Source organism: Polypterus senegalus, chromosome 17 (genome assembly GCF_016835505.1).
Source record: "Polypterus senegalus isolate Bchr_013 chromosome 17, ASM1683550v1, whole genome shotgun sequence".
Classification (NCBI taxonomy): domain Eukaryota; kingdom Metazoa; phylum Chordata; class Cladistia; order Polypteriformes; family Polypteridae; genus Polypterus; species Polypterus senegalus.
In genome coordinates this window covers 88,145,200-88,167,268 of record NC_053170.1, presented here as the reverse complement: position 1 = coordinate 88,167,268, position 22,069 = coordinate 88,145,200, and the positions used below count along the sequence as shown (strand labels likewise).

Sequence of the window (22,069 nt, the reverse complement as noted above, 5' to 3'; positions counted from 1 at the left end):
AGATCCTGACACTTGCACAACCGCCATTTTTTAGGGCTCATGAACATTGGCCAGTTTAAATCTGAGGATACTGGAGTTGAAACATTTTACAGCCAGATGCCCATCCAGACACCAGCTTGCTTTATTAATTTTTTACCACACGTAAGAGGGACAGTAACCACAGGAGTTATCCATCCATCCATTATCCAACCCACAATATCCTAACTACAGGGTCATGGGGGTCTTGTGGAGCCAATGCCAGGGCACAAGGCAGGAAACAAACCCCGGGCAGGACGCCAACCCACCGCAAGGCACACACACACAAACCCACACACCAAGCACACATTAGGGACAATTTAGGATCACCACTCCACCTAACCTGCATGTTTTTGGACTGTGGGAGGAAACCCACGCAGACACGGGGAGAACATGCAAACTCCACACCAGGAGGACCCGGGAAGCGAACCCAGGTGTCCTTACTGCAAGGCAGCAGCGCTACCACTGTGCCACCCTGCCGCCCGTACAGGAGTTATGACGTCTGCAATTAAAAACCAAAAAGAATTTAAGTTCCCGTTTTGCATTGATTCTATCCAATTTCGAGTTTAGTGTAAAACTGTTCTGAATGCAGGGCTTCTGATCCCTGCCTCACAAAACATCAGTTTAAAACACACTCTTGTAAATCACAATTGCACTCACACTCAACTGCTCAATTGTTTTTTTTTACCCAAAATTATCACAGAGAAATTATTTCTTCTTATTCAACTTTCTTGCTTATCCACTGGTGAGATCTGTCTGGTTCCCTATTGCTTCCAGTTCCTTTTTATCTTTCTCATTGTTAATTGTAGTCCCTGACTGAGGGAGAAGGAGTGCTTACCGAAGTTATCCTTATCCCAGTGATACTTGAGGCATTTGGCCACTGGTAGCTGGATAGTCTGTAATGTGTGTCTTGATTTGAGCCCTGGGAAAGTATACAGAAAAATAAAATGTGTCAAAAAACAAACTCAAAATCGTAGCTTAGTTAATCATTCTTCATTTTATATAATAGATAGATAGATAGATAGATAGATAGATAGATAGATAGATAGATAGATAGATAGATAGATAGATAGATAGATAGATAGATAGATAGATAGATAATTTAGCGTAGTTGGCAGGATTACATAAACATGTGTAGCAGAGCGACGGGCACTGAGCAGGCTCCTGTCAATCATGGAGAATCCACTGCATCCACTGAACAGGATCATCTCCAGACAGAGGAGCAGCTTCAGCGACAGACTGCTGTCACCGTCCTGCTCCAGTGACAGACTGAGGAGACCTCACACTATGTGTCTGCTCAATTCCACCGGTAAATGTTAACATTATACAAAGCAATTGTCTGTTATACCTGCATTTTTACCACTCTTTAATTAATATTGTTTTTTTATCAGTGTGCTGCTGCTGGAGTATGTGAATTTCCCCTTGGGATTAATTATCTATCTATTCATCTATCTATCTATCTATGTCTGTTTTCCATGCTCTGGCACATTTAGCAATCACACTGTTCCCGAAAGCTGCTGAACTGTGTTCTGGCCCACCTCTTACAAGCGAGCCAGGGCATGGTATGGTTGGTCCGGCAGAGAGCGATCACATTAGTCAAACGAATTACACTTTGTGGGTTACATACGAACAAACATGCTGGTGCACGGAACAAGGCTTTTAACTTCAAACCTGCAGGTTGTCGATTCAGCTCTAGTGATTTTGTCTGCTAGTTTGACTGTTTGACTTGCTTTGGATCAGCAGGTGACACTGGTGTGCAAACTGTACCACACAGGAAATTTTAGAAAGAGGTCAAACTGTTGGGTTCCAAAGTAGTCCATCCTCTCCGTATGGTCTAAGAGAGCAACTGGGCAAAATTTGGATCAGATCGGTCAGAGGTTGTAGGATTGTTTAGGGAACATACAGTGCAGATAGACAGTCAGATATTCTATGTTTTTATTGATAGATAGATAGATAGATAGATAGATAGATAGATAGATAGATAGATAGATAGATAGATAGATAGATAGATAGATAGATAGATAGATAGATAGATAGATAGATAGATAGATAGATAGATAGATAGATAATTTAGCATAGTTGGCACGATTACATAGATAGATAGACATTTAACACTATCATAAAGCGCTTAGCAATTTAATAAATGTATCTTTGTGATTTACAACACCCTTCCAAGCTGAATACTACCATAAGGTATTTTAGAAAACAAATAATTACAGGAGCAGCACAAAGTGTTCACATACAAGCTGAATAAATGATTGTCATTTAACGGAGCGCCCATCAAGCTGAGCGCTTTACAGAGCAAACAGGTTTCTTATCATAGCATTAAAAACATTTCTCAAAGTGTTATGAAAAGCATTATTCTTTTTTTATAATATAAAGATACAAGATAATGCTCATCAAAACATGGCTGCTTTACAGTTAGAGCAGCTGCACATCTAATTAAAAAACTGTTTGGTAAGCTTTACTCGCAGTTGCATCTTCTAAACTGAGCAGCATAATAAAGCCTTTCAGAAAATAGGAAACTCTCGTGCCTCCATATTGTACTTTGTGCAGTGTACTGTAACAATGATGCTATTGTTGCTCAATAGAGCAGTTTCATTGTGGGCATTATTACTAATTCGATTATAACGCAATTATTTCCTTAAAATACGTTAGCAGCAATCACAGTATTCACAGCTACACAGTAGCTTTATCAAAGTGCACCAGCAGAGTCTTTGTAAAACATATTGATTTTTACATTAAACTTTATGGTACAGCACTTTATAAAACAATACATTTCTAGGTTGTAAAACTCACGATCATAATTGAATCATGCAGGTTCATTAAATGGATAAATAAACTTCTTGTATTGAACACAAGTACAGTTTTTTACTTAGCAGCCAAGCAATGGCTGCTCTCTTCAATACAGGACAAAAAATGAAGTATATGCATTCTCGCTCACCTTCCATGGCACAGCTATTTTGCACCACAATGCCCATCTCCGCACTCAGCTGCTCCAGTTTGGTCTCCACAAGTTGCCTCGCATTCATATAATCAGGCCAGCCTGCTGCTGTTTCCAGAACTTCACTGACCTCCATAAAAAAATGGGACAGCTCCTCTAAAGTCTTTGACTGGGGATCAAACACAAGACTTATGTTACTAGAGACAGAACCGGGATCCTGTTTGGCCTTCCGTTGTACACACTCATCAGATAAATACACTGCTCAAAATAGTGAAGGGAACACTTTGTCAACGCAGTCCAAGTCAGTGAAGCTTCAGAGATATCAGTCTGTCCATTTAGGAAGCTTGAGTGATTGTGAATCAACTTCACCTGCTTTGGTGGGAATGAAAGTGACAACCGGTGCACTTGGAGAGACAACAGCAAGACGTCATCCTAAAAGGGAAAGGCGGCCACAGATAATTGCTCTCTCCTTCTCCTTCCTGACTGATTCTGCTCTAGTTTTGTGTTTTGTGAGTGTCTTTGTCACTACTAGTAGTGTGAGGTGGTACCTGCAACTGATTCAGGTTGTACCGGTGGTCCAGCTCCTCCAGGATGACACATCAATATATGCCTTCACAAGAAGGTTTGCTTTTGTCTCCAAGCACAGTCTCAAGAGAATGAAGGAGATACCAGGAGACGGGGCCTTCCATGAGGAGAGCTGGACAGGGCCATAGATGGGTATCACCCCAGCACCAGCACCGGTATCTGCTCCTTTGTGCCAGGAGAAACATGAGGAGCACTGCCAGAGCCCTACAAATTGACCTCCAGCTGGCTACTTGTCTTTAAATACAGATAAAACAGAGATGTTAATTGTTGGAGGGAATGACGCTGATCACAGCAATATTTTGTCATCATTTAACTCAGTTGGAATCCCAATTAATTTTACTGAATCAGCCCGCAATCTAGGAGTTATCTTTGATTCTAGCATATCATTTAAAGCACATATTACAAAGTTGTCCAAAACATGTTTCTTCCATCTTAAAAATGTTAGGAATTTAAGGCACTTTCTAAATAAACAGGGTTCTGAGAAATTAATTCATGCATTTATCTCTAGTAGGATTGACTACTGCAATGCGGTGTTCACTGGATGTTCAAACTGTTCTCTATACAGCCTCCAGTTAATCCAAAATGTGGCTGCAAGAATTATTACAAGAACAAGAAAATATGAACACATAACTCCAGTTCTTAAATCCTTACACTGGCTCCCGGTTAAGTTTAGGGCAGATTTCCAAATCCTCCTTTTAACATATAAAGCATTAAATGGTCGAGGTCCGGCTTACTTGTCTGAACTTATCATGACATACATACCAGAACGCACATTAAGATCTCAAGATGCCGGTCTGCTTAGGATTCCAAGGATTAATAAACTAACAGTGGGAGGTCGAGCTTTTAGTTACAGGGCCCCTAAACTGTGGAATGGTCTGCCTGCTTCTATAAAAGATGCCCCTTCAGTCTCAGCCTTTAAATCTCGGCTGAAGACTCACTACTTCAGTTTAGCACACCCTGACTAGAGCTGCTGATTAACTGTACAGACTGCATCTCGGTTGTTAGTCATTAGCACTAAAACATAAGTAACATGATTGTTAGAATTAATTTGTTACTAACCTTCACCTATTCAGCTTCTGTTCTCGGTACTCAAATGTGGCACTTGGTGCCACGGCCCACCTGCCAAGTTGTTTGCCTGCCTATGGTAAAGTCATCCCTGATGGAGGATCACAGGAATCATGGGAAAAAGGGGTCCTTTCATCCGATTGGCTGGCCGAGCAACGTTTCAGCCGTGGAATGGCCAAATGGAGAGGCAGCTTGACGGCTAAGGTCTCCAGGACTTATTAACATCTACTGTTAAATTCTGCTCTGTACTTCTAAAATTTTTATTATTATGCTGTATTAAGGATTTGTTCTGTTCTGTGTATTGTATTCTATTGACCCCCTTCTTTTGACACCCACTGCACGCCCAACCTACCTGGAAACTGCCTTTCCCAAGGTTTTTTTTTGGGAGTTTTTCCACGTCTTCTCAGAGAGTCAAGGCTGGGGGGCTGTCAAGAGGCAGGGTCTGTTAAAGCCCATTGCGGCACTTCCTGTGTGATTTTGGGCTATACAAAAATAAACTATTGTATTGTATTGTACTGGTGTGCATGTTTCTGACCAAACTGTCACAAACAGACTCCATGAGGGTGGCAGGAGGACCCAAGGTCATCTACTGGGACCTGTGCTCACAGCCCATCACCATGCACCTCGATTGGCATTCACCAGAGAATACCGCACTTGGCAGGCAGATGTACACCTGGGAACACACAAAGCTTTAGAAATGGTTTTATCTCCTTGCCCTGATCTATGTTTCACCACAATTTGATCACAGGGGTCTACAGAGTTTCTTCAAACATCATGACTTGTTTTTTGTCCTGTAACACATTGTGAAACGCAGACCTCATATGCAGAGGTGTGTGCCTTTGTAAGTGATGACCAATCAGTACAGCAATTCACTACGGGTGGACCTCAAACAAGTTCTAGAAAAGTCTCAAGAAGAATTAAAGCAAACAAGAGTATCGCATCAAAGGGTCTGAATATCAGTCTTTGATTTTTCAACACATTTGCAAAGCTTTCTGCAAACGTATTTTCACTTTGTCATCAAGTGTGTATTTATAGGTAAATACAGCAAATGTATTCATTTACAGTAAAATTAAATCTAAAACACAATCAAGGGTGCAGAACGTTTAGAGGTTTGAAGACATCTGAACCCACAGTCATGGGCTTCATTGGTTCTGAATGACCATATGCAACTGTTCATCCTTTAAGTATGTTAGTTTTGGAGGAAAATAGCCGACCATGCTGGCATATCCTGTGCTCAATGCAAAAATATAAAGTTGGAAAGATTTAATGTAAAACCCTAGAGGGGATAAAGCCCTTTGGGGGCACAAGAACTATACCCAAAGCACCACAGTAATAAAAGAAACCCAGCAGGGCCACCAAGAAAGCCACTCAGAAAGAAAGCATGGCTGCCTGTACCTCCAGCTCCTTCTTCATTTGTCTGAGAGAGATCCTGTTCCCAAAGACGCTCTGGAAGGCATGCTGAACAAGAGTAATGTAACTGTCTGCTTTGGAATACGTGATGCTGCTCAGCTGCTCCGTTACTACTTGGAACTCACTGGGGATGTCGTCCATGTTCATCAGCAGAACCGTTCTGAGGAGAAGAGACAAAGAACAGCTGCTGGTTTAACTTACCCACCGTAGAACAATACTGTGCAAGTTCACACCTCACAAGAACTCGCTCAAAGTTCAGTTCACACAGATTAAAATGAATAAGTTCACATTCATAGTTCACCATTTCAACGTTGAACTAGTTCCTGTTCAGTTCATTTTGTATTTTTTAAGGAGTAAGAATAAATGAGTTTACTTTTTTCAGTTTTGCATGCCTTATTACAGTGTTCTTGAATAAAATAAAATAATTATGAAGACTTTTTGTATTTAAATACACTTTATTGAGTTATACCCAGCAACAAATATGTATAACATCCATCCATCCATTATCCAACCTGCTATATCCTAACTACAGGGTCACGGGGGTCTGCTGGAGCCAATCCCAGCCAACACAGGGCTCAAGGCAGGAAACAAACCCTGGGCAGGGCGCTAGCCCACCACAGGGCACACACCAAGCACACATTGGGGACAATTTAGAATCACCATTTACATTTATTTGTATTCAGAAAAAATAACATAAGATCAAATAGGTGCTATCTGAGTCTGCCTCCTTGTGCTTAAGCTGCACCCCCTGCTAACACGAGCACGAGGTGAAGGTCTGCTTTCGCTTTTAGGAAAACGTTGCACTTTGCAAGGCCACTTTATATTTTTCTCTGTTGGACACGCAAAATGTGACATGAATTTTGATCGGCAGGGTAATAGGTTAGTTCACCACAATCACCATTTGTGTCACACGGTTGGAAACAGAGCGGTAATTTATATGTATACTTGCATCTATTTAATTTCTTTTTTGACCATGAGGATAGGCATACATAGGCCCCATGTGAAAACTAAGAAAATGACTTTACATAACTATGTACTTTTTTACTTCCACTTGTACAATACATAACTTTGTACCAATATCCACAACAGTTAGGCCTATACTAAATTGTTAATAGTAGTGATGGGCTGCTGGTTCTATTGAAAAAAGTAAACTCATGGGTCATTTATTCTCACTCCTTAAAAAATACAAAATGAACTGAACATGAAGTAGCTCAAAACTGAAATGATGAACTAGGAACGGGAATTGATTCATTTTAATCAGTGTGAACTGAACTTTGAGATAGTTCTTGTGAGGTGTAAACTTGCACAACACTGGCAGCACCAAGCCCAAGCCAGGAGCCAGTCCTGGACAAGGAATACCTTACTATTAACATCATAATTTTTCATCCACCATTTAGCTTCTGACATACCACTATATTATTTCAACCTTGTAGCACCTTAATGGCTTTTGAATGGGTGATCTTCACTACCTCCTAATAGGGTAAAGCAAATATGCAAACCCCACCTGTGCCAGTTGCACTAGCAGATCTAAAGAGGAAGCTTCCTGAAGTTGTAAGGCCCCAGTCTGACCTGTAAATAAGGCCGGAAACCATACGAGTAATGAAACACACATAGTCAACCGCCAAAGCGTGGAGAATCACTACCGGTGCGGCGGTAGCTGCAGCATCGGCCAAAAACTGAGGAAAGGATGTACAGGCACCAACTTTCTCAGAAAATAGGAAACGAGCCACACACACAAAGACCGAGATAAACGGGAGTGAAGCGGAGTCTCAAAGCAGGCGCGCTCATATAAATGTGCGATTTGCTTACAGGGACTCAACTGAACATCCGGCCTAAAAGAGAAGGTGGATTACTGATCTCGTGTCAAGCCAGGTTACAGCTCAGACTCGGGGACTGGGTCAAATGGAGGTCAACTTGAACGGCCGGAAGGCTTGGGACGATCAAATCCCAGGATCAGAGGACAGGACAGCTATACATCCAGAAAATTTAGGCAGAGATGTGGAACAACCAGATGCCCCGTCCATAACCCTCTCGTACTCGTCACACTTTCTCTGCTCCATTGCCTCAACGTTATAAACTATAAGGGTAGAAATGGAAGCAGAAATAAGCTAAAAGAATTAGTCTCTCTTCCTTTTATGGGCGTTTTATCCAGGACTAATAGAAAGAGCAAATGTCTACCATTTACAAAATGTTTTTTATATTTAATCACATAGCTTTCTACCTTCTAAAACTACTTCTCACCCCCAGAAGTGATTGGCCATTATTAATTGTACTAGTTGGTCACTGAAAGTGACCCTCATTAAATATGATGTTTACCTATCGACAACGCCATCTTCAATGAGTGGCTAGATGGGCCCGCACTTGGGTGTCTTACTGGTGCCCCATGGCTAGTCGGACTGATTTTGCCAACCCGATTAATTGTAAGTCTCTCTGAGACCCACTCAGGTAATGAATGACCCGAAGTTTCTATGACAGTCACTTTGCAAAAGGTTACAAGACTGGCACTATGAAAAAGAGAGAAGGGGTAATATTTCGGATTTTCTGTGTTGCTAATCCTCAAGAAATACCCTTTGATGCCAGTATTACTGATTTATTTCATTTGTTCTTCTTAGATGTCTTAATGAAAATCCTTTCAGTTTCACCCTCCATTGATACCTTTGGCCTGAAAGGAGAAATGTGGGTAAAAAGATCTACTTCGCCATGCAAACAAAACAAAACAAAATCCTGTAAGTTGATACAGAATCCTTTTTAACAGATGTTCTTTTTCCGGAACAGACATTCCTATTTTAATGTACCATTAATAGTAAATGTTAATTTGTTTGAGATTATGGCTTTCCACTGGTTGCTGTGCAGGCACCAGCTTTTTATAGAAGATCGGTGTTCTCTGCTGTCTGTCTAACTACTGTCACGCATGTGTGATTTCCAATCACCTTCCAGACTCGGCCAAGGTAAGCGGCACCACTCCGGGACAAGAGGGGGTGCTGTCTCTAACGCTATCATCAATTCTCACACCTCAAAAAAGACGCCCAGTGAGGGCTGCCAGCCCTGACCATGATGACCAGAGCAAGTCTCATCCCTACCAGTCTGGAGGGCATAAGAGGAGACTTCCCCAGAACGTGGTGTCTCATTCACAATCTGGAGTCGATGGAAGGGCAGAAGGAGCAGAAACTGTTAGACGTGGCTCCTAATTAAAAACAAATCAGACAGAGTTCAACCTGACACCCCGAATAACATTCAGGTAGAAAGTCACAATTCACTTCAAAAAAAGGCCCCATAATGGACTGCTTGAATACCAGGTGCTGGCCAGAAGACATAAAAAAAACAACACTCACATGGTTTTGCTGTGACAACTGTTCGTGGTCAAGCCCTGTTCCTCTCGGACGAGCCGGTGGTAGGAGATTCCTGCAGGAGAACACAATTGATGGTGTCACAGAGATGAAAATGAATTCACACAAGAGGACTAGTGGAGAAGAGGCTGACAGCGTCCTCAGTTTGTGCTGTCGCAAAAATTAAAAACATAAGTACTTTACACAAAGAAATGAGAATCTGAACAAAAAAAAAAAAAAAACAGCCAATAAAGATGAAACAGAAAGTTTCTGGATAAAATATCAGAAAAATGTTGGTAAACAAATGAGCTCTATGGACTGAATGGCTACCTCTGGATTGTTATACTTTGGATGTTCTCATAAGCATAATAAGGTATAACATTTTTCAATTTTTGCTTCCTGAAAACGTTTTGATGATTATAATAGATACCTTTAAGATGAACAAAACTTTAATTTGAGATTGACTCTATCATATACGAATTTGGAGAAACATTAGATTAACTTTTATGGAATTTAGTGTGTTTATTCACTTAATGATGCTGGCTCATCACATTAGTTCAATTGAGCTAAACATATTTTGCCGTTGATTTCCATTTTCTTCATTTCTGTGGCAAAAAACAGTTGGCCAACATTGATAGACTGATGGACATCCATTGCTGTAATGTTCTGGTGAAACCTTTGACCCTATTTCCTCACTGGCTGCAATAAGATTAGTAAAAAAGAAGTCCAATTGTGAACACAGAAAATGAACCTTTTGCACTTCATGGTTTTATTTGTTTGAAGCATGCTATCAACCTGCTGGATGCAGTCTGGTGCTCCACAGTTGCCAAGAAAATCCTCAACAACATCCCTGAATGCCTTCCATGCCTTTTTCTGGCCCCACTAGAAGATCTTTGAACTGCTTGTCATTGATGAGGTGTTTTGTGGACCAACAAAAAATCTCTCCTTAATCTTGAAATCAGTGATCCACGGAGTCATCTGCCTAATATAAGCACTTCAAGCTACTTTTTGTATGAAAATGTGCTATATAAATAAATGTTCTTGTTGTTGTTGTAATATATCGAAACCCTTCACCTGTCTTGCTCATTGCTTTTATGCCATTTATCATCTGTCCAAGTTTTATAAGAAAATGAGACAAAAATCTCTTTGTTAGTTTCAACAAGTGGTTTACCTGCCACACTTTTCTGCCCACCTATGGGGCGGCCAGTTCTACCGCATATACTTGTGTATAAGTCAGATCTTGAAACCCAAAATATTGATCATAAAATCAGACCCTGACTTATATGTCTGTTCAAAAATGTGAACTCTTCATTTTTTTCGTTTTTACATCTTCTACCTTCCTCCAATCTCGCACGTGTCTTTCAGACACATCGAATATTGTTGCAGCAGCGCAGTTACCAATTTCTTTCACCACATCAATGACTTTTAATTTAAAACCAGCTTCATATTTTCTTCTGATCGAACGCTCCGTCATAGATAAGGGATGCTCTTACAATAAACGTGTATGAGGGTGTGAGATACAAAAAACACAAAACAGTGCAAATGTTGCTTCGGAATAGTTCGGGTATTACCGTGTGATCACTTAGGCACAATACATAAAAAAAGGCCGTGCGCTTTGTGGTTACTTTCTCAGGTGGGCGTTAGCATATAATAATCTCTTGGACCAATAGTGTGAGTTTTCCGCATTCGACTTATACAATCGCTATTATAAAATACCGGAAATTATACGGTAAAATCAAGCCCCCACTTATCCGTGGGAGAACTTATCAGCGAGTATATACGGAATATAATGTAATGAGACTCTTTAGCATAGCTGTCTCATTCTCACACAAAACAGGACTTAGATCACCACAGATGTTCCAGTTGTAGTCGCTGTACTGTACACGTGGATGTATATTTACACTCAACAGCCACTTTATTACAACAACTTGGTAGTACCGAATTGGACCCCCTTTTGCCTCCAGAACTGCCGTAATTCTTCATGGCATTGATTCAACAAGGTGCTGGAAACATTCCTCATGGATTGTGGTTCATTTTGATATGACAGCATCACACATTTGCCGTTCCACCACATCCCAAAGGTGCTCTGTTGGATTGAGATCTGGTGAGCGTGGAGGCCATTTGAGTCAAGTGAACTCATTGTCATGTTCAAGAAACCAGTTTGAGATGATCCGAGCTTTGTGACATGGCAGGTTATCCTGCCGGAAGGAGCCATCAGAAGGTGAGTACACTGCAGTCTTAATGGTCAACAACAATACTCAGGTAATAATAAGGGGCCCAAAGTGTGCCAAGAAAATATCTCCCCACACCATTATGCCACCATCACCAGCCTGAACCATTGATACAAGGCACGATAGATCCATGCTTTCATGTTGTTGATGCCAAATTCTGATGTCTACATGCCTACGTGCATTGAGTTGCTGCCATGTGATTGGTTGATTAAATATTTATGTTAACAAGCAGGTGTAACTAATAAAGTGGCCAGTGGATGTATAATACGAGAGGAAATCACAAAAATATGTGACAGCAATTTTACAGACCAAACCCAATAAGACACCCAAACGTGTTCAGGAAGCAAACTGTTTGCTGTCACTGGAGAATGGAATTCTCTGCACTATAAGGCAGAGCCATCTACATCTCAGTTTAATATATAAATAAGCCTGGGACTAGGACTGCTCATAAACATTTTCTTGGTGGGATCACCTTTGCAACAGTCCGATCAGTTGCTCAAAGCTGCACAGAATAAAATTATACAGCTTGCATATGTCCTAATTCGGACTGCTAGTACATGATATGAAAATCCAAGTCAAACCTACTGACTTGACTATTTGACTCATATCTGGTCCAGTCATTCCATGGTGTGTTATGGATGTGTCTCCTAAAAATGTGGAGGCTACAATTCGGGTTGAACCACATTGCCTGATCTTCTAGCTCCATCTCATTCTGAGATAATGTCTGCTCTAATAGGAAGGGTCTCACAGAGCCTCTCCTTTCTCACCGCGTGATGGTGCTTTCTTCTCTGCAAGATGGATAAACTGCAAAGGCATTGTTGAGGGACATCAACAGCAGCAGCAGTCAAAGTGAAACTTCACCTGGGTGAATTACAACACTTGAGAAGTAATAGTCATCTCTGGGAAGTTTCAGACACTGTGCTTCTTGGCAAACATAAAGACAATAGAATGAATGTTAGAAGAAGCACGTATATCTGTTGTATCACACAGTTGGCATTTTCTTTGTGTTATGTGCCCATAATCATATATACTTCAATTCCTGAACCTACTAAATCCCTTCCTGGGTCAAAGTGGGCCAGAACTTATCCCACAAGACAGGAACCAGTCCTGCAACAGTCCTTCACAAAGCACACTCATACACACGCACACTCACTAATACTGCACCAATTCAGCCACAACAACTGACTTCACATACCCTCGTGTGAAAAAGTAAGTACACCCCATGGAGACTGTTGACGTTTTCAATGTATTTGAAACATTAGATCTTCATGAAAACAGTGCCTACATATAAAGGTGAAACACAAGGGAAATTTGCCTTTTGGATCATTTATTTAACACAAATATCAATAGATGTAATGGTCTACTGGGTAAAAAGTAAGTCCACCCTTGGCCTCAGAAGTTTGCAATTGCCCAATTTAGCAGAAATAACTTCTTGTAAACGGTTTGCATAACTGCTCACCAGATACTCTGACATCAAACTGGTGGAATTTTTGACCTCTGCTCCATGCACAAATTCTTGAGTTGCAAAATGTTTGTGGGTTTTCTTGTATGTACTACTCATTTCAAACTCTGCCCACAATGGGGTTCACATTAGGGCTTTGACCAGGCCGGTCCATAATCCTCCATTTCTTCTTTTGAACTATTCTTTGGTGGATTTTCTAGTGTGCTTCGGATCATTATTATAGTGGAAGATCCATTTCCAGTTCAACTTCAACTTTTGGAAAGATGGCCTTTACATTCTCCTCAGGCACACTTTGATATGACGCAGACCTCATAATTGAGTTGATGACTGTAAGCTGCCTGGTCCCTGAGGCAGCAATGCTACACCAAACCATAGCATTTCCACCACCATGGCTGGTATGAAGTTCTTCTGCTCCTTACAGGTCTACTGTTACTGTGACCAAACAACTATATTTTTGATTCATGTTTTCAAAGCACATAATTCTGGAAGGCCTAGTCTTTGTCTAGATGTTCCATGCCAAACTGTAGTCTTGATCTGACATTCTTTATAGACAGCCAATGCTTTTTCCAATCACACCTCACATGCAGGTCGAAATTTTTGCAGTCTATTTCAGATTGCAGATGTATGCACTTTGACACTAATTGTTGCGAGAGTTACCTGCAGATCTCAAAATTAAATTTTGGGGTTCTTGAGGAATTCTTTTACTATCAAATGGTCAGCTCTTGGGCTGAATTTGCTAGGCCAGCCAGCCAGCCGGTCCTGGACAAATCAGCAGTCATTTTAAATTTGCACCACTTGTAGATGACTTTCCTTACAGTGGAATGGTTGATTTCTTTTTTAGGTCCATTGCCAGTCTCCTAGGCATCCACAAATGTCTCTCTGAGGGCCTCAGAGAGCTCTTTTAGGATGACACGACACACATCAATAGCAAAGAGAAGACCAGATTCTCGATATCTGTGCTTTAAAGAAGATGGGGTCTGCCTACATGATCCATAAGGAGGTTCTAATCATTGACACCTCATCTGGAGCACCCGATTCAAATTTGATGGATTTGAAGTTGTGATAAACTTAGGGGTGGACCTTATGACATATCCATATTTTTGTTAATTTACATTATGAGAATGAAAACACAGTGTTAATTGTATGTGTCATTTGCTCAACGCTATCACTTTCATCTGTAGACACTGTTTGCCTGTTTGAATAGACTGAAAAAGTCAACAATTTCCATGGGGTGTATTTACTTTTTCACATGGCTGTACAACTTTTTGGAATGTGCGGAGGCAAGTTGACATACTTTGAGCAAAAAGTCACCGAAACATGGAGACAAAATGTAACGTCTGCAGAGCACTCAGGCTAGGATTCAAACCCAGAGCAGTGCCACTCTCCTTCTCAGCCATCATCCTTCAGAAAAATTTCAATGATACTGCCTGGGCAATAAAAAGCAAAATGGAATTCTCATCATTATGTGTATTTAATTTTTTTGTTTTCTTTTGCATGTTGCATTTTTTGTGTAACCCATCCATCTATCCATTATCCAGCCTGCAATATCCTAACCACAGGGTCACGGGGGTCTGCTGGAGCCAATCCCAGCCAACACAGAGCACAAGGCAGGAAACAAACCCTGGGCAGGGCGCCAGTCCACCGCAGGGGTGTTGTGTAACTTCATTTGTATTTTGTCAATTGATAATTATGCTTTTATTAAAAATGTCAGTGTTGTGATGCCTTGTCCTTCTAGTTATTTAACTTGTAGTCTGTATGTGGTGCCTAAGGGCGGAGCCACCTGACACTGCTGCTGAGGGACCGCCCCCTTCCTATTCAAGGAGAAGCAGCTGTTACCATGGCTACTTGAGGCACTGAGTTTGTTGACTGTTTTGTGGTTTATGTTCTTCTCTTATTATTGTATTTCCTGTTTTTCTTTTTTTTACCCTTGCCAAACTAAGTTGCTGTTTCTGTTTTTGGATTCGTTCCTTTTTAGGTGGGATTTATAGGCAAACTTATTTGGATCCTTGATTTTTTTTTTCCCTGCGTTTAATTCTTTTGAATCCTTTCACTAAATAACTAAATACATATGGAAGATGCCACAAACCTCACCAAGAAAAATGATTAAGAAGATGAGATAAGGCGATATAAGTATGGAAATTTATTTTTGGGTTCAATTGGATTTCCCCTTTCCCTACTAGAATTATTAATAATTGTGAAAAAAGAACGTTGTCCCAATATTGGGCCCGTGAAAGCATTATGCCTGCCTATTGGATTCGGGCAATGGCTGCCCGAGATGATGAGGCCAACTCTTTTGGGGTTAATCCTGAATAAAGTAATCTCTTTTTTTGAAGGCCTGCACTGTTTCTGATCTTAAGGTAGCTGATGAACAACACGAATGAGAAAGTGCAAAATGAAGTGTACCTGTTGATTTTAATCCCAACCCAACTAGACTTCAGATTTCATCCAAAGTGTGACACCTCAAGGATGCACTCACATACCTGGAGCCTTCATTTCCTCCTGGATGATAGTCAGCAAGTCTTGGCTGACGCTGCAGTATGGCTCAGGCCATGTAAGGAAATCGTAGAAGACATGGTAGGCCTCTCTGAGAAGCTGTCCATCCCGGGGAAAGAAGGGTGTCTGCAAGGGAGGTTTGGAGGAGATCCTTTATGTTAAAGAGTTTAAAACCGGACAAGCCACTGAAGACAATCACACATCTTCACACATTGTTAGTGCCAAGGACATGAAAACACTCACCCGCAGAAGAGTGGAGAAGAACATCAGGTTCAATGGGATGACTAGCTTATACTCACAGGTATCCTGGATCTTAGGGGCAAAAAAGAAAAGTAAGAACAAGTGACAAGGCATGTATATTTGGGACATGACTCTTATAACTCCATCTATAACCTCATTCACCCCTGGATGCCCTTCCATGATCTACACACAGGTTCTTTCCAAAAATCCCCACTTCTATTTCTGAACCTACTAAATCTCATCCAGGGTCACAAGTGGCTCACGGCTTATCCACCAAGTCAGGAACCAGTCGTGAATCGAATATTAATCCTGCCGGTACCACTCCATTGAACTTGCATCATCGATAGCCATGTTACAAGGATGGACTGAGGATACATAACTGGCAATGGTTGGTGCAAAGTGCATGGTGCTTTTATTCCAACCAAAGTGTGAACATTGCAGCGCAACCTTCCATAATAAATAAATCAATAAACAGTACGTACAAAAACAGTGTTCACAGTGAAGGTTAAAATCATTAATAAATCAATCCAATAACAGATTAAAATTAGGGTTAAAACACACCCAGGATCTTCACCCTTCAGGAGTCTTGGTGTACTACGCCCCAGCTGCTCACCCTTACAGGAGATGCCTTCCATCCATTTTAAGCTTGTTCTTTTCCTTGCTATGATCCCTGCTCCTTTGCCCTCACTGCCATCTCCCGGCCTTCAGAAGGACCCCACTCGATGTGGTTGGTTGCTCCTACTCCATTAGCAGAAGCTACCCTGCCCTATAAGCACCACCCTGGGCCATCCTCAACCACTTGCCATGCTGCCATAAAGGCCCTGCCATGACCCTGATCTTCCTTCTTTCTTTCACATTCTTCTCATTTTTCCATCTCTCATTCCTGTTTTGATCTCCCATTGCCCTCCTCTATTATAACTTAGCGAGAGTGAAGGTGCCAAACTGCGCACCCTAGATCTCTAATAAGGAAATCAGCTGGAACACACACGTCTCCAAGTGAACGTGGGCCTCCACCAATCCCCTCATCAACACCCCAGGGCTGGTTTGCCACACTACCACATGCACCTATGCCTGCCCCGAGCCTGAGCAGACTGTTTTAATGCTAGAAATACACACTGCCACAGATCCCAAATACATTTTATCACAGTTCTACACTGTGGACATTTTTGATAACTGTCACTTAAAAGCCTCTGCATCATTTTTGAGCGTGTGCAAGTAGCAAGCCTAATGTTTGAGTTTGGGGCCAGATCTGGCTTTTGTAGTTCAATAGGAAGATAAAGGTGCCAGATAAATCATGTCTGGGTATATGGACCTTAGCAAGACTTGAGACTGCATCTATAGGTGGCATAACAGCTGTACTTGCCCCCTGGACAGGAGACAGAGAGGGAGTGAGGAGAAGGAGTAAAGGGTTTACCTCTTTGGCTCTCTTCAAGATCTGCTGGAGTAGAATGAGAAAGTTTTCGGGGTCTCTGCTGACTAGCTCCTCCAGGCTCCAGCGATTCATACACAGGGTGGCTGGGGAAAAAAAGGGGTAGCAGAAAATGAGACCATGTGCACACTGATATGTGCTGTACCCTCACTTATACAAAATACTTGGAAACTGAAAACAGATGTAAGTCAACCTAGTGTGCATTTTTACAAACAGTCAAGTTACACATATACAAATACACATGGATACACATGAGTAGACGCACCTTAACCCTTACTTTTGAAAAGTGTTGGGGTGCCAACCAGGTCACCCCCTTTATTCTATTTGCAAACAAACTAAACAGGCGCTCAATGGAGCTGAAATAAGCGTACATTGCCTCTATGGCTATTGCTATAAATGCTTTCTTCAAAAGGTGTAAGGAGCTCCATCCTTCTGAGAGGGCTGGGACCAAATGAGACGCTGACATTCAGATGCGTCTCCCTTTTATACCGTTCTCGCCAGAAGGGGAGTGGTCAGTTGCCCTCAGGGGGCATCTTCTCTGGGCTAAAGAAGAAAAGAGACAAGCCTGTTAGCGGCAGCGCCCCCTCTCGCCCTGGCAGGGTATTATATATCTGGGATGAATCTTTGAGGCATCCCTTAGGTAGGCATGCACGACTATACAGTATATATTTTATCTATATATCTATATATATATATATCTATATATATATCTATATATCTATATATCTATATATATATATATATATATATATATATATGTGTGTATATATATATATATATATATATATATATACATATACATACAGTGGTGTGAAAAACTATTTGCCCCTTCCTGATTTCTTATTCTTTTGCATGTTTGTCACACAAAATGTTTCTGATCATCAAACACATTTAACCATTAGTCAAATATAACACAAGTAAACACAAAATGCAGTTTTTAAATGATGGTTTTATTATTTAGGGAGAAAAAATCCAAACCTACATGGCCCTGTGTGAAAAAGTAATTGCCCCTGAACCTAATAACTGGTTGGGCCACCCTTAGCAGCAATAACTGCAATCAAGCGTTTGCGATAACTTGCAATGAGTCTTTTACGGCGCTCTGGAGGAATTTTGGCCCACTCATCTTTGCAGAATTGTTGTAATTCAGCTTTATTTGAGGGTTTTCTAGCATGAACCGCCTTTTGAAGGTCATGCCATAGCATCTCAATTGGATTCAGGTCAGGACTTTGACTAGGCCACTCCAAAGTCTTCATTTTGTTTTTCTTCAGCCATTCAGAGGTGGATTTGCTGGTGTGTTTTGGGTCATTGTCCTGTTGCAGCACCCAAGATCGCTTCAGCTTGAGTTGACGAACAGATGGCGGACATTCTCCTTCAGGATTTTTGGTAGACAGTAGAATTCATGGTTCCATCTATCACAGCAAGCCTTCCAGGTCCTGAAGCAGCAAAACAACCCCAGACCATCACACTACCACCACCATATTTTACTGTTGGTATGATGTTCTTTTTCTGAAATGCTGTGTTCCTTTTACGCCAGATGTAACGGGACATTTGCCTTCCAAAAATTTCAACTTTTGTCTCATCAGTTTAAAAGGTATTTTCCCAAAAGTCTTGGCAATCATTAAGATGTTTCTTAGCAAAATTGAGACGAGCCCTAATGTTCTTTTGCTTAACAGTGGTTTGCGTCTTGGAAATCTGCCATGCAGGCCGTTTTTGCCCAGTCTCTTTCTTATGGTGGAGTCGTGAACACTGACCTTAATTGAGGCAAGTGAGGCCTGCAGTTCTTTAGACGTTTTCCTGGGGTCTTTTGTGACCTCTCGGATGAGTCGTCTCTGCGCTCTTGGGGTAATTTTGGTGGCCGGCCACTCCTGGGAAGGTTCACCACTGTTCCATGTTTTTGCCATTTGTGGATAATGGCTCTCACTGTGGTTCGCTGGAGTCCCAAAGCTTTAGAAATGGCTTTATAACCTTTACCAGACTGATAGATCTCAATTACTTCTGTTCTCATTTGTTCCTGAATTTCTTTGGATCTTGGCATGATGTCTAGCTTTTGAGGTGCTTTTGGTCTACTTCTCTGTGTCAGGCAGCTCCTATTGAAGTGATTTCTTGATTGAAACAGGTGTGGCAGTAATCAGGCCTGGGGGTGGCTACGGAAATTGAACCCAGGTGTGATACACCACAGTTAGGCTATTTTTGAACAAGGGGGCAATTACTTTTTCACACAGGGCCATGTAGGTTTGGATTTTTTCTCCCTAAATAATAAAAACCATCATTTAAAAACTGCATTTTGTGTTTACTTGTGTTATATTTGACAAATGGTTAAATGTGTTTGATGATCAGAAACATTTTGTGTGACAAACATGCAAAAGAATAAGAAATCAGGAAGTTTTACACATCACTGTATTGTGACACTAGAGGGCTCTATCGCTCCTCTGACCCAACAGACAAATGTTCGGGATGCAAAAAGGTGTTTTAATTTGCTCCTTTTCTGTAATAGTGCCTTTAAGCACCCCAACCACCATACACAGGCAATCTCTCTTCCACACCTACCAGCAAGCTCTGTCATCTACCTCCCAAGTCCTGCTCGCTTGCTGGGTACCCAACCATAGACATAGAGTTATTAGACGCCGCATGACCAGCAGCATCGTACGTCAATGTCGTTGCCATATTGCGAGTGGCACTGCTGTGGCCTGAAGTAATGGATAAAGATGCCTCACGCATGTGCTGCTTGGGATTGTACAAACCGCTGTATGCTCCAAACCAGATCCCCGGGGATTACATTTCATAGGTAAGGCTGAACAATTGTTTTGGTTATATTTGGTCATTAGAAAATCACATTTTATAATCTTAGCACTCAAAGTTACCTTACAATAAAACTAAACAACATTAGAAAAATTAAAACAACAGAATGATAAATCAAAAAGCAATAATTAGCAAACAAACAAAATTCACAATTGGTATGCCAGTTTGAAAAGTTTTGACGCCAGTTTTAAACAGCGACTCCTGGTGGCCCCCAAGGTATCTAGCAGGGCTGTGTAAAAACACCACATTGTCCATAAGGCCCTGCTGGAACTCGGGGCACCATCCTTCTGGCGGCCTGAGGGTGAGGGCCGGAGCAAGAAGCCAGCAGTCCTCCACTATATATATATATATATATATATATATATATATATATATATATATATATATATATATATATATATATATATATAATGGAAACATTTTAAAAATAACATAACATGATTGTCAATGTAATTGTCATAGGCTTATTTTAGTATTGAGAGTGAGTTTGATGATTGTAAAGAGTTTCATTTATGATTGTAAATGTTGTGTATGAGAAATGCACATGTTTAGAAGTAAGGATCTCTTTGTAAACAAGTGTTTACAGTTCTGCCGTTCTCGGGCTGTTAAATGACCAAGCTGTTTGCTGAGCTCACTCTTGACCATGCAACGTACAGTTGGCCGTGTGAGAAGCAATCTTGTTTCAAGTCAATGCCGACCTTTTTTAGAGTCTGGCCCTCTAACTCATTTATTGTCATAGCGAAGCAGACCCTTACTGGAAACTGAAGGCATTTGAATTGGAATGGGAGGTCAGAGGGTATGAGAGTGATGTGAGGAATAAATCCAGTCTCCCCTGAGCCAGTTCCAGTGAAGACAGTTGCCTCAATGAGGTTCTTGTGCAGAGATCTGATCTGAAGCCCGGTGCCATTACAAATTTTTGGTGGTTGTAAATTTCATAGTAAAGTGGTGGAGTAAACAAAAAGGCAGGAGTCACCAGCAGGAAGTCGTGAAGAAAGGCAAACAATAACAGGCTTGAAGCGGTTGAGTATAGAAGAAGGGAGCAGTGAGCACGACGAACAGCTGAGGAAAGTAAGGAAGCGAGTGAGGAGGCACATGATGAGTTTGGGATGGAATTAATGTATATAGGCGGGGAGCCAACCACGTGGTAGGTGCGCAGACAGCGGCCGTGCGGAAAAAGGAAGGGGGACCGGGGTGGCCCTTGTTTGTCTCTGCCATGAAATAAATCATCTGTTAACGGGAATAAGGAATGAAACCACCAAAAGGAGAGGTCAGTTCTGAAAGTTCCTTATGGCATAATGGTGAGAACCACCAAAAAGAAGACGTTATTTTCAAAAGTTCATTACGGGGCACGGCGTGAAATGAAACATACTTAACGTTTGTAAGTACAGTGTAAAGGATGAGCATGGGAAATTTAGGTTTCCTATGTATATTGGAAGTCGCAGAAATAGTGAGGAGGGGTTTCCCATATCTATATATACAGTTTAGAGGGTACAGCCGTTTCTCCTCCCTTGGGTGTTGCAATAGGACATGAAACAGACCTAACTTTTGTAACTACACTGCAAGGAATGAGCACGAGAAATTTCAGCTTCCCACCTATATGGAAAGTGGAAGAATTAGTGATGAGTCAGTGAGGGCTTTGCCTCTTATATGTATTGACTAGCAGAATACCTGCGCTTCGCAGCGGAGAAGTAGTGTGTTAAAGAAGTAATGAAAAAGAAAAGGAAACATTTTAATAATAACGTAACATGATTGACAATATACATATCTACGTATACAGTATACTGTATATACACATATATATATATATACAAATCTACATATATATATATTAGGGGTGGGACTCGATTAAAAAAAATAATCTAATTAATTAGAGGCTGTGTAATAATTAATCTTGATTAATCGTATGTAATCACACATGAAAATTTGCCCCAAATCGCAAATGCTTTTTTTTAATTTAAAAGGGTTTTAGTGGGCGACAGAATCAAATAATAGACATGGACATGAATATTGTAAACTCAAGCTCTTTTAATTTCTAAAAAAAAATGCTTTTAAACTGCATTTCAATTCAAA

The 22,069-nt window shown here is 41.1% G+C and overlaps 1 protein-coding gene across 2 annotated transcripts in view; it reads right to left on the bottom strand.

The window, feature by feature from the left end:
* The window catches only part of pik3r5 (phosphoinositide-3-kinase, regulatory subunit 5), a 171,967-nt gene that overhangs the window by 31,055 nt on the left and 118,843 nt on the right, over positions 1-22,069 (bottom strand). For both annotated transcript variants that reach the window (XM_039739982.1, XM_039739981.1), the window contains 7 exons: positions 17,186-17,286; positions 15,775-15,843; positions 15,519-15,657; positions 9,352-9,421; positions 6,005-6,179; positions 2,960-3,128; positions 854-937 (listed from right to left, as the gene is read on the bottom strand). In XM_039739982.1, coding sequence (XP_039595916.1) covers positions 854-937; positions 2,960-3,128; positions 6,005-6,179; positions 9,352-9,421; positions 15,519-15,657; positions 15,775-15,843; positions 17,186-17,286 — 807 coding nt within the window. The remainder of the gene's footprint in view (positions 1-853; positions 938-2,959; positions 3,129-6,004; positions 6,180-9,351; positions 9,422-15,518; positions 15,658-15,774; positions 15,844-17,185; positions 17,287-22,069) is intronic.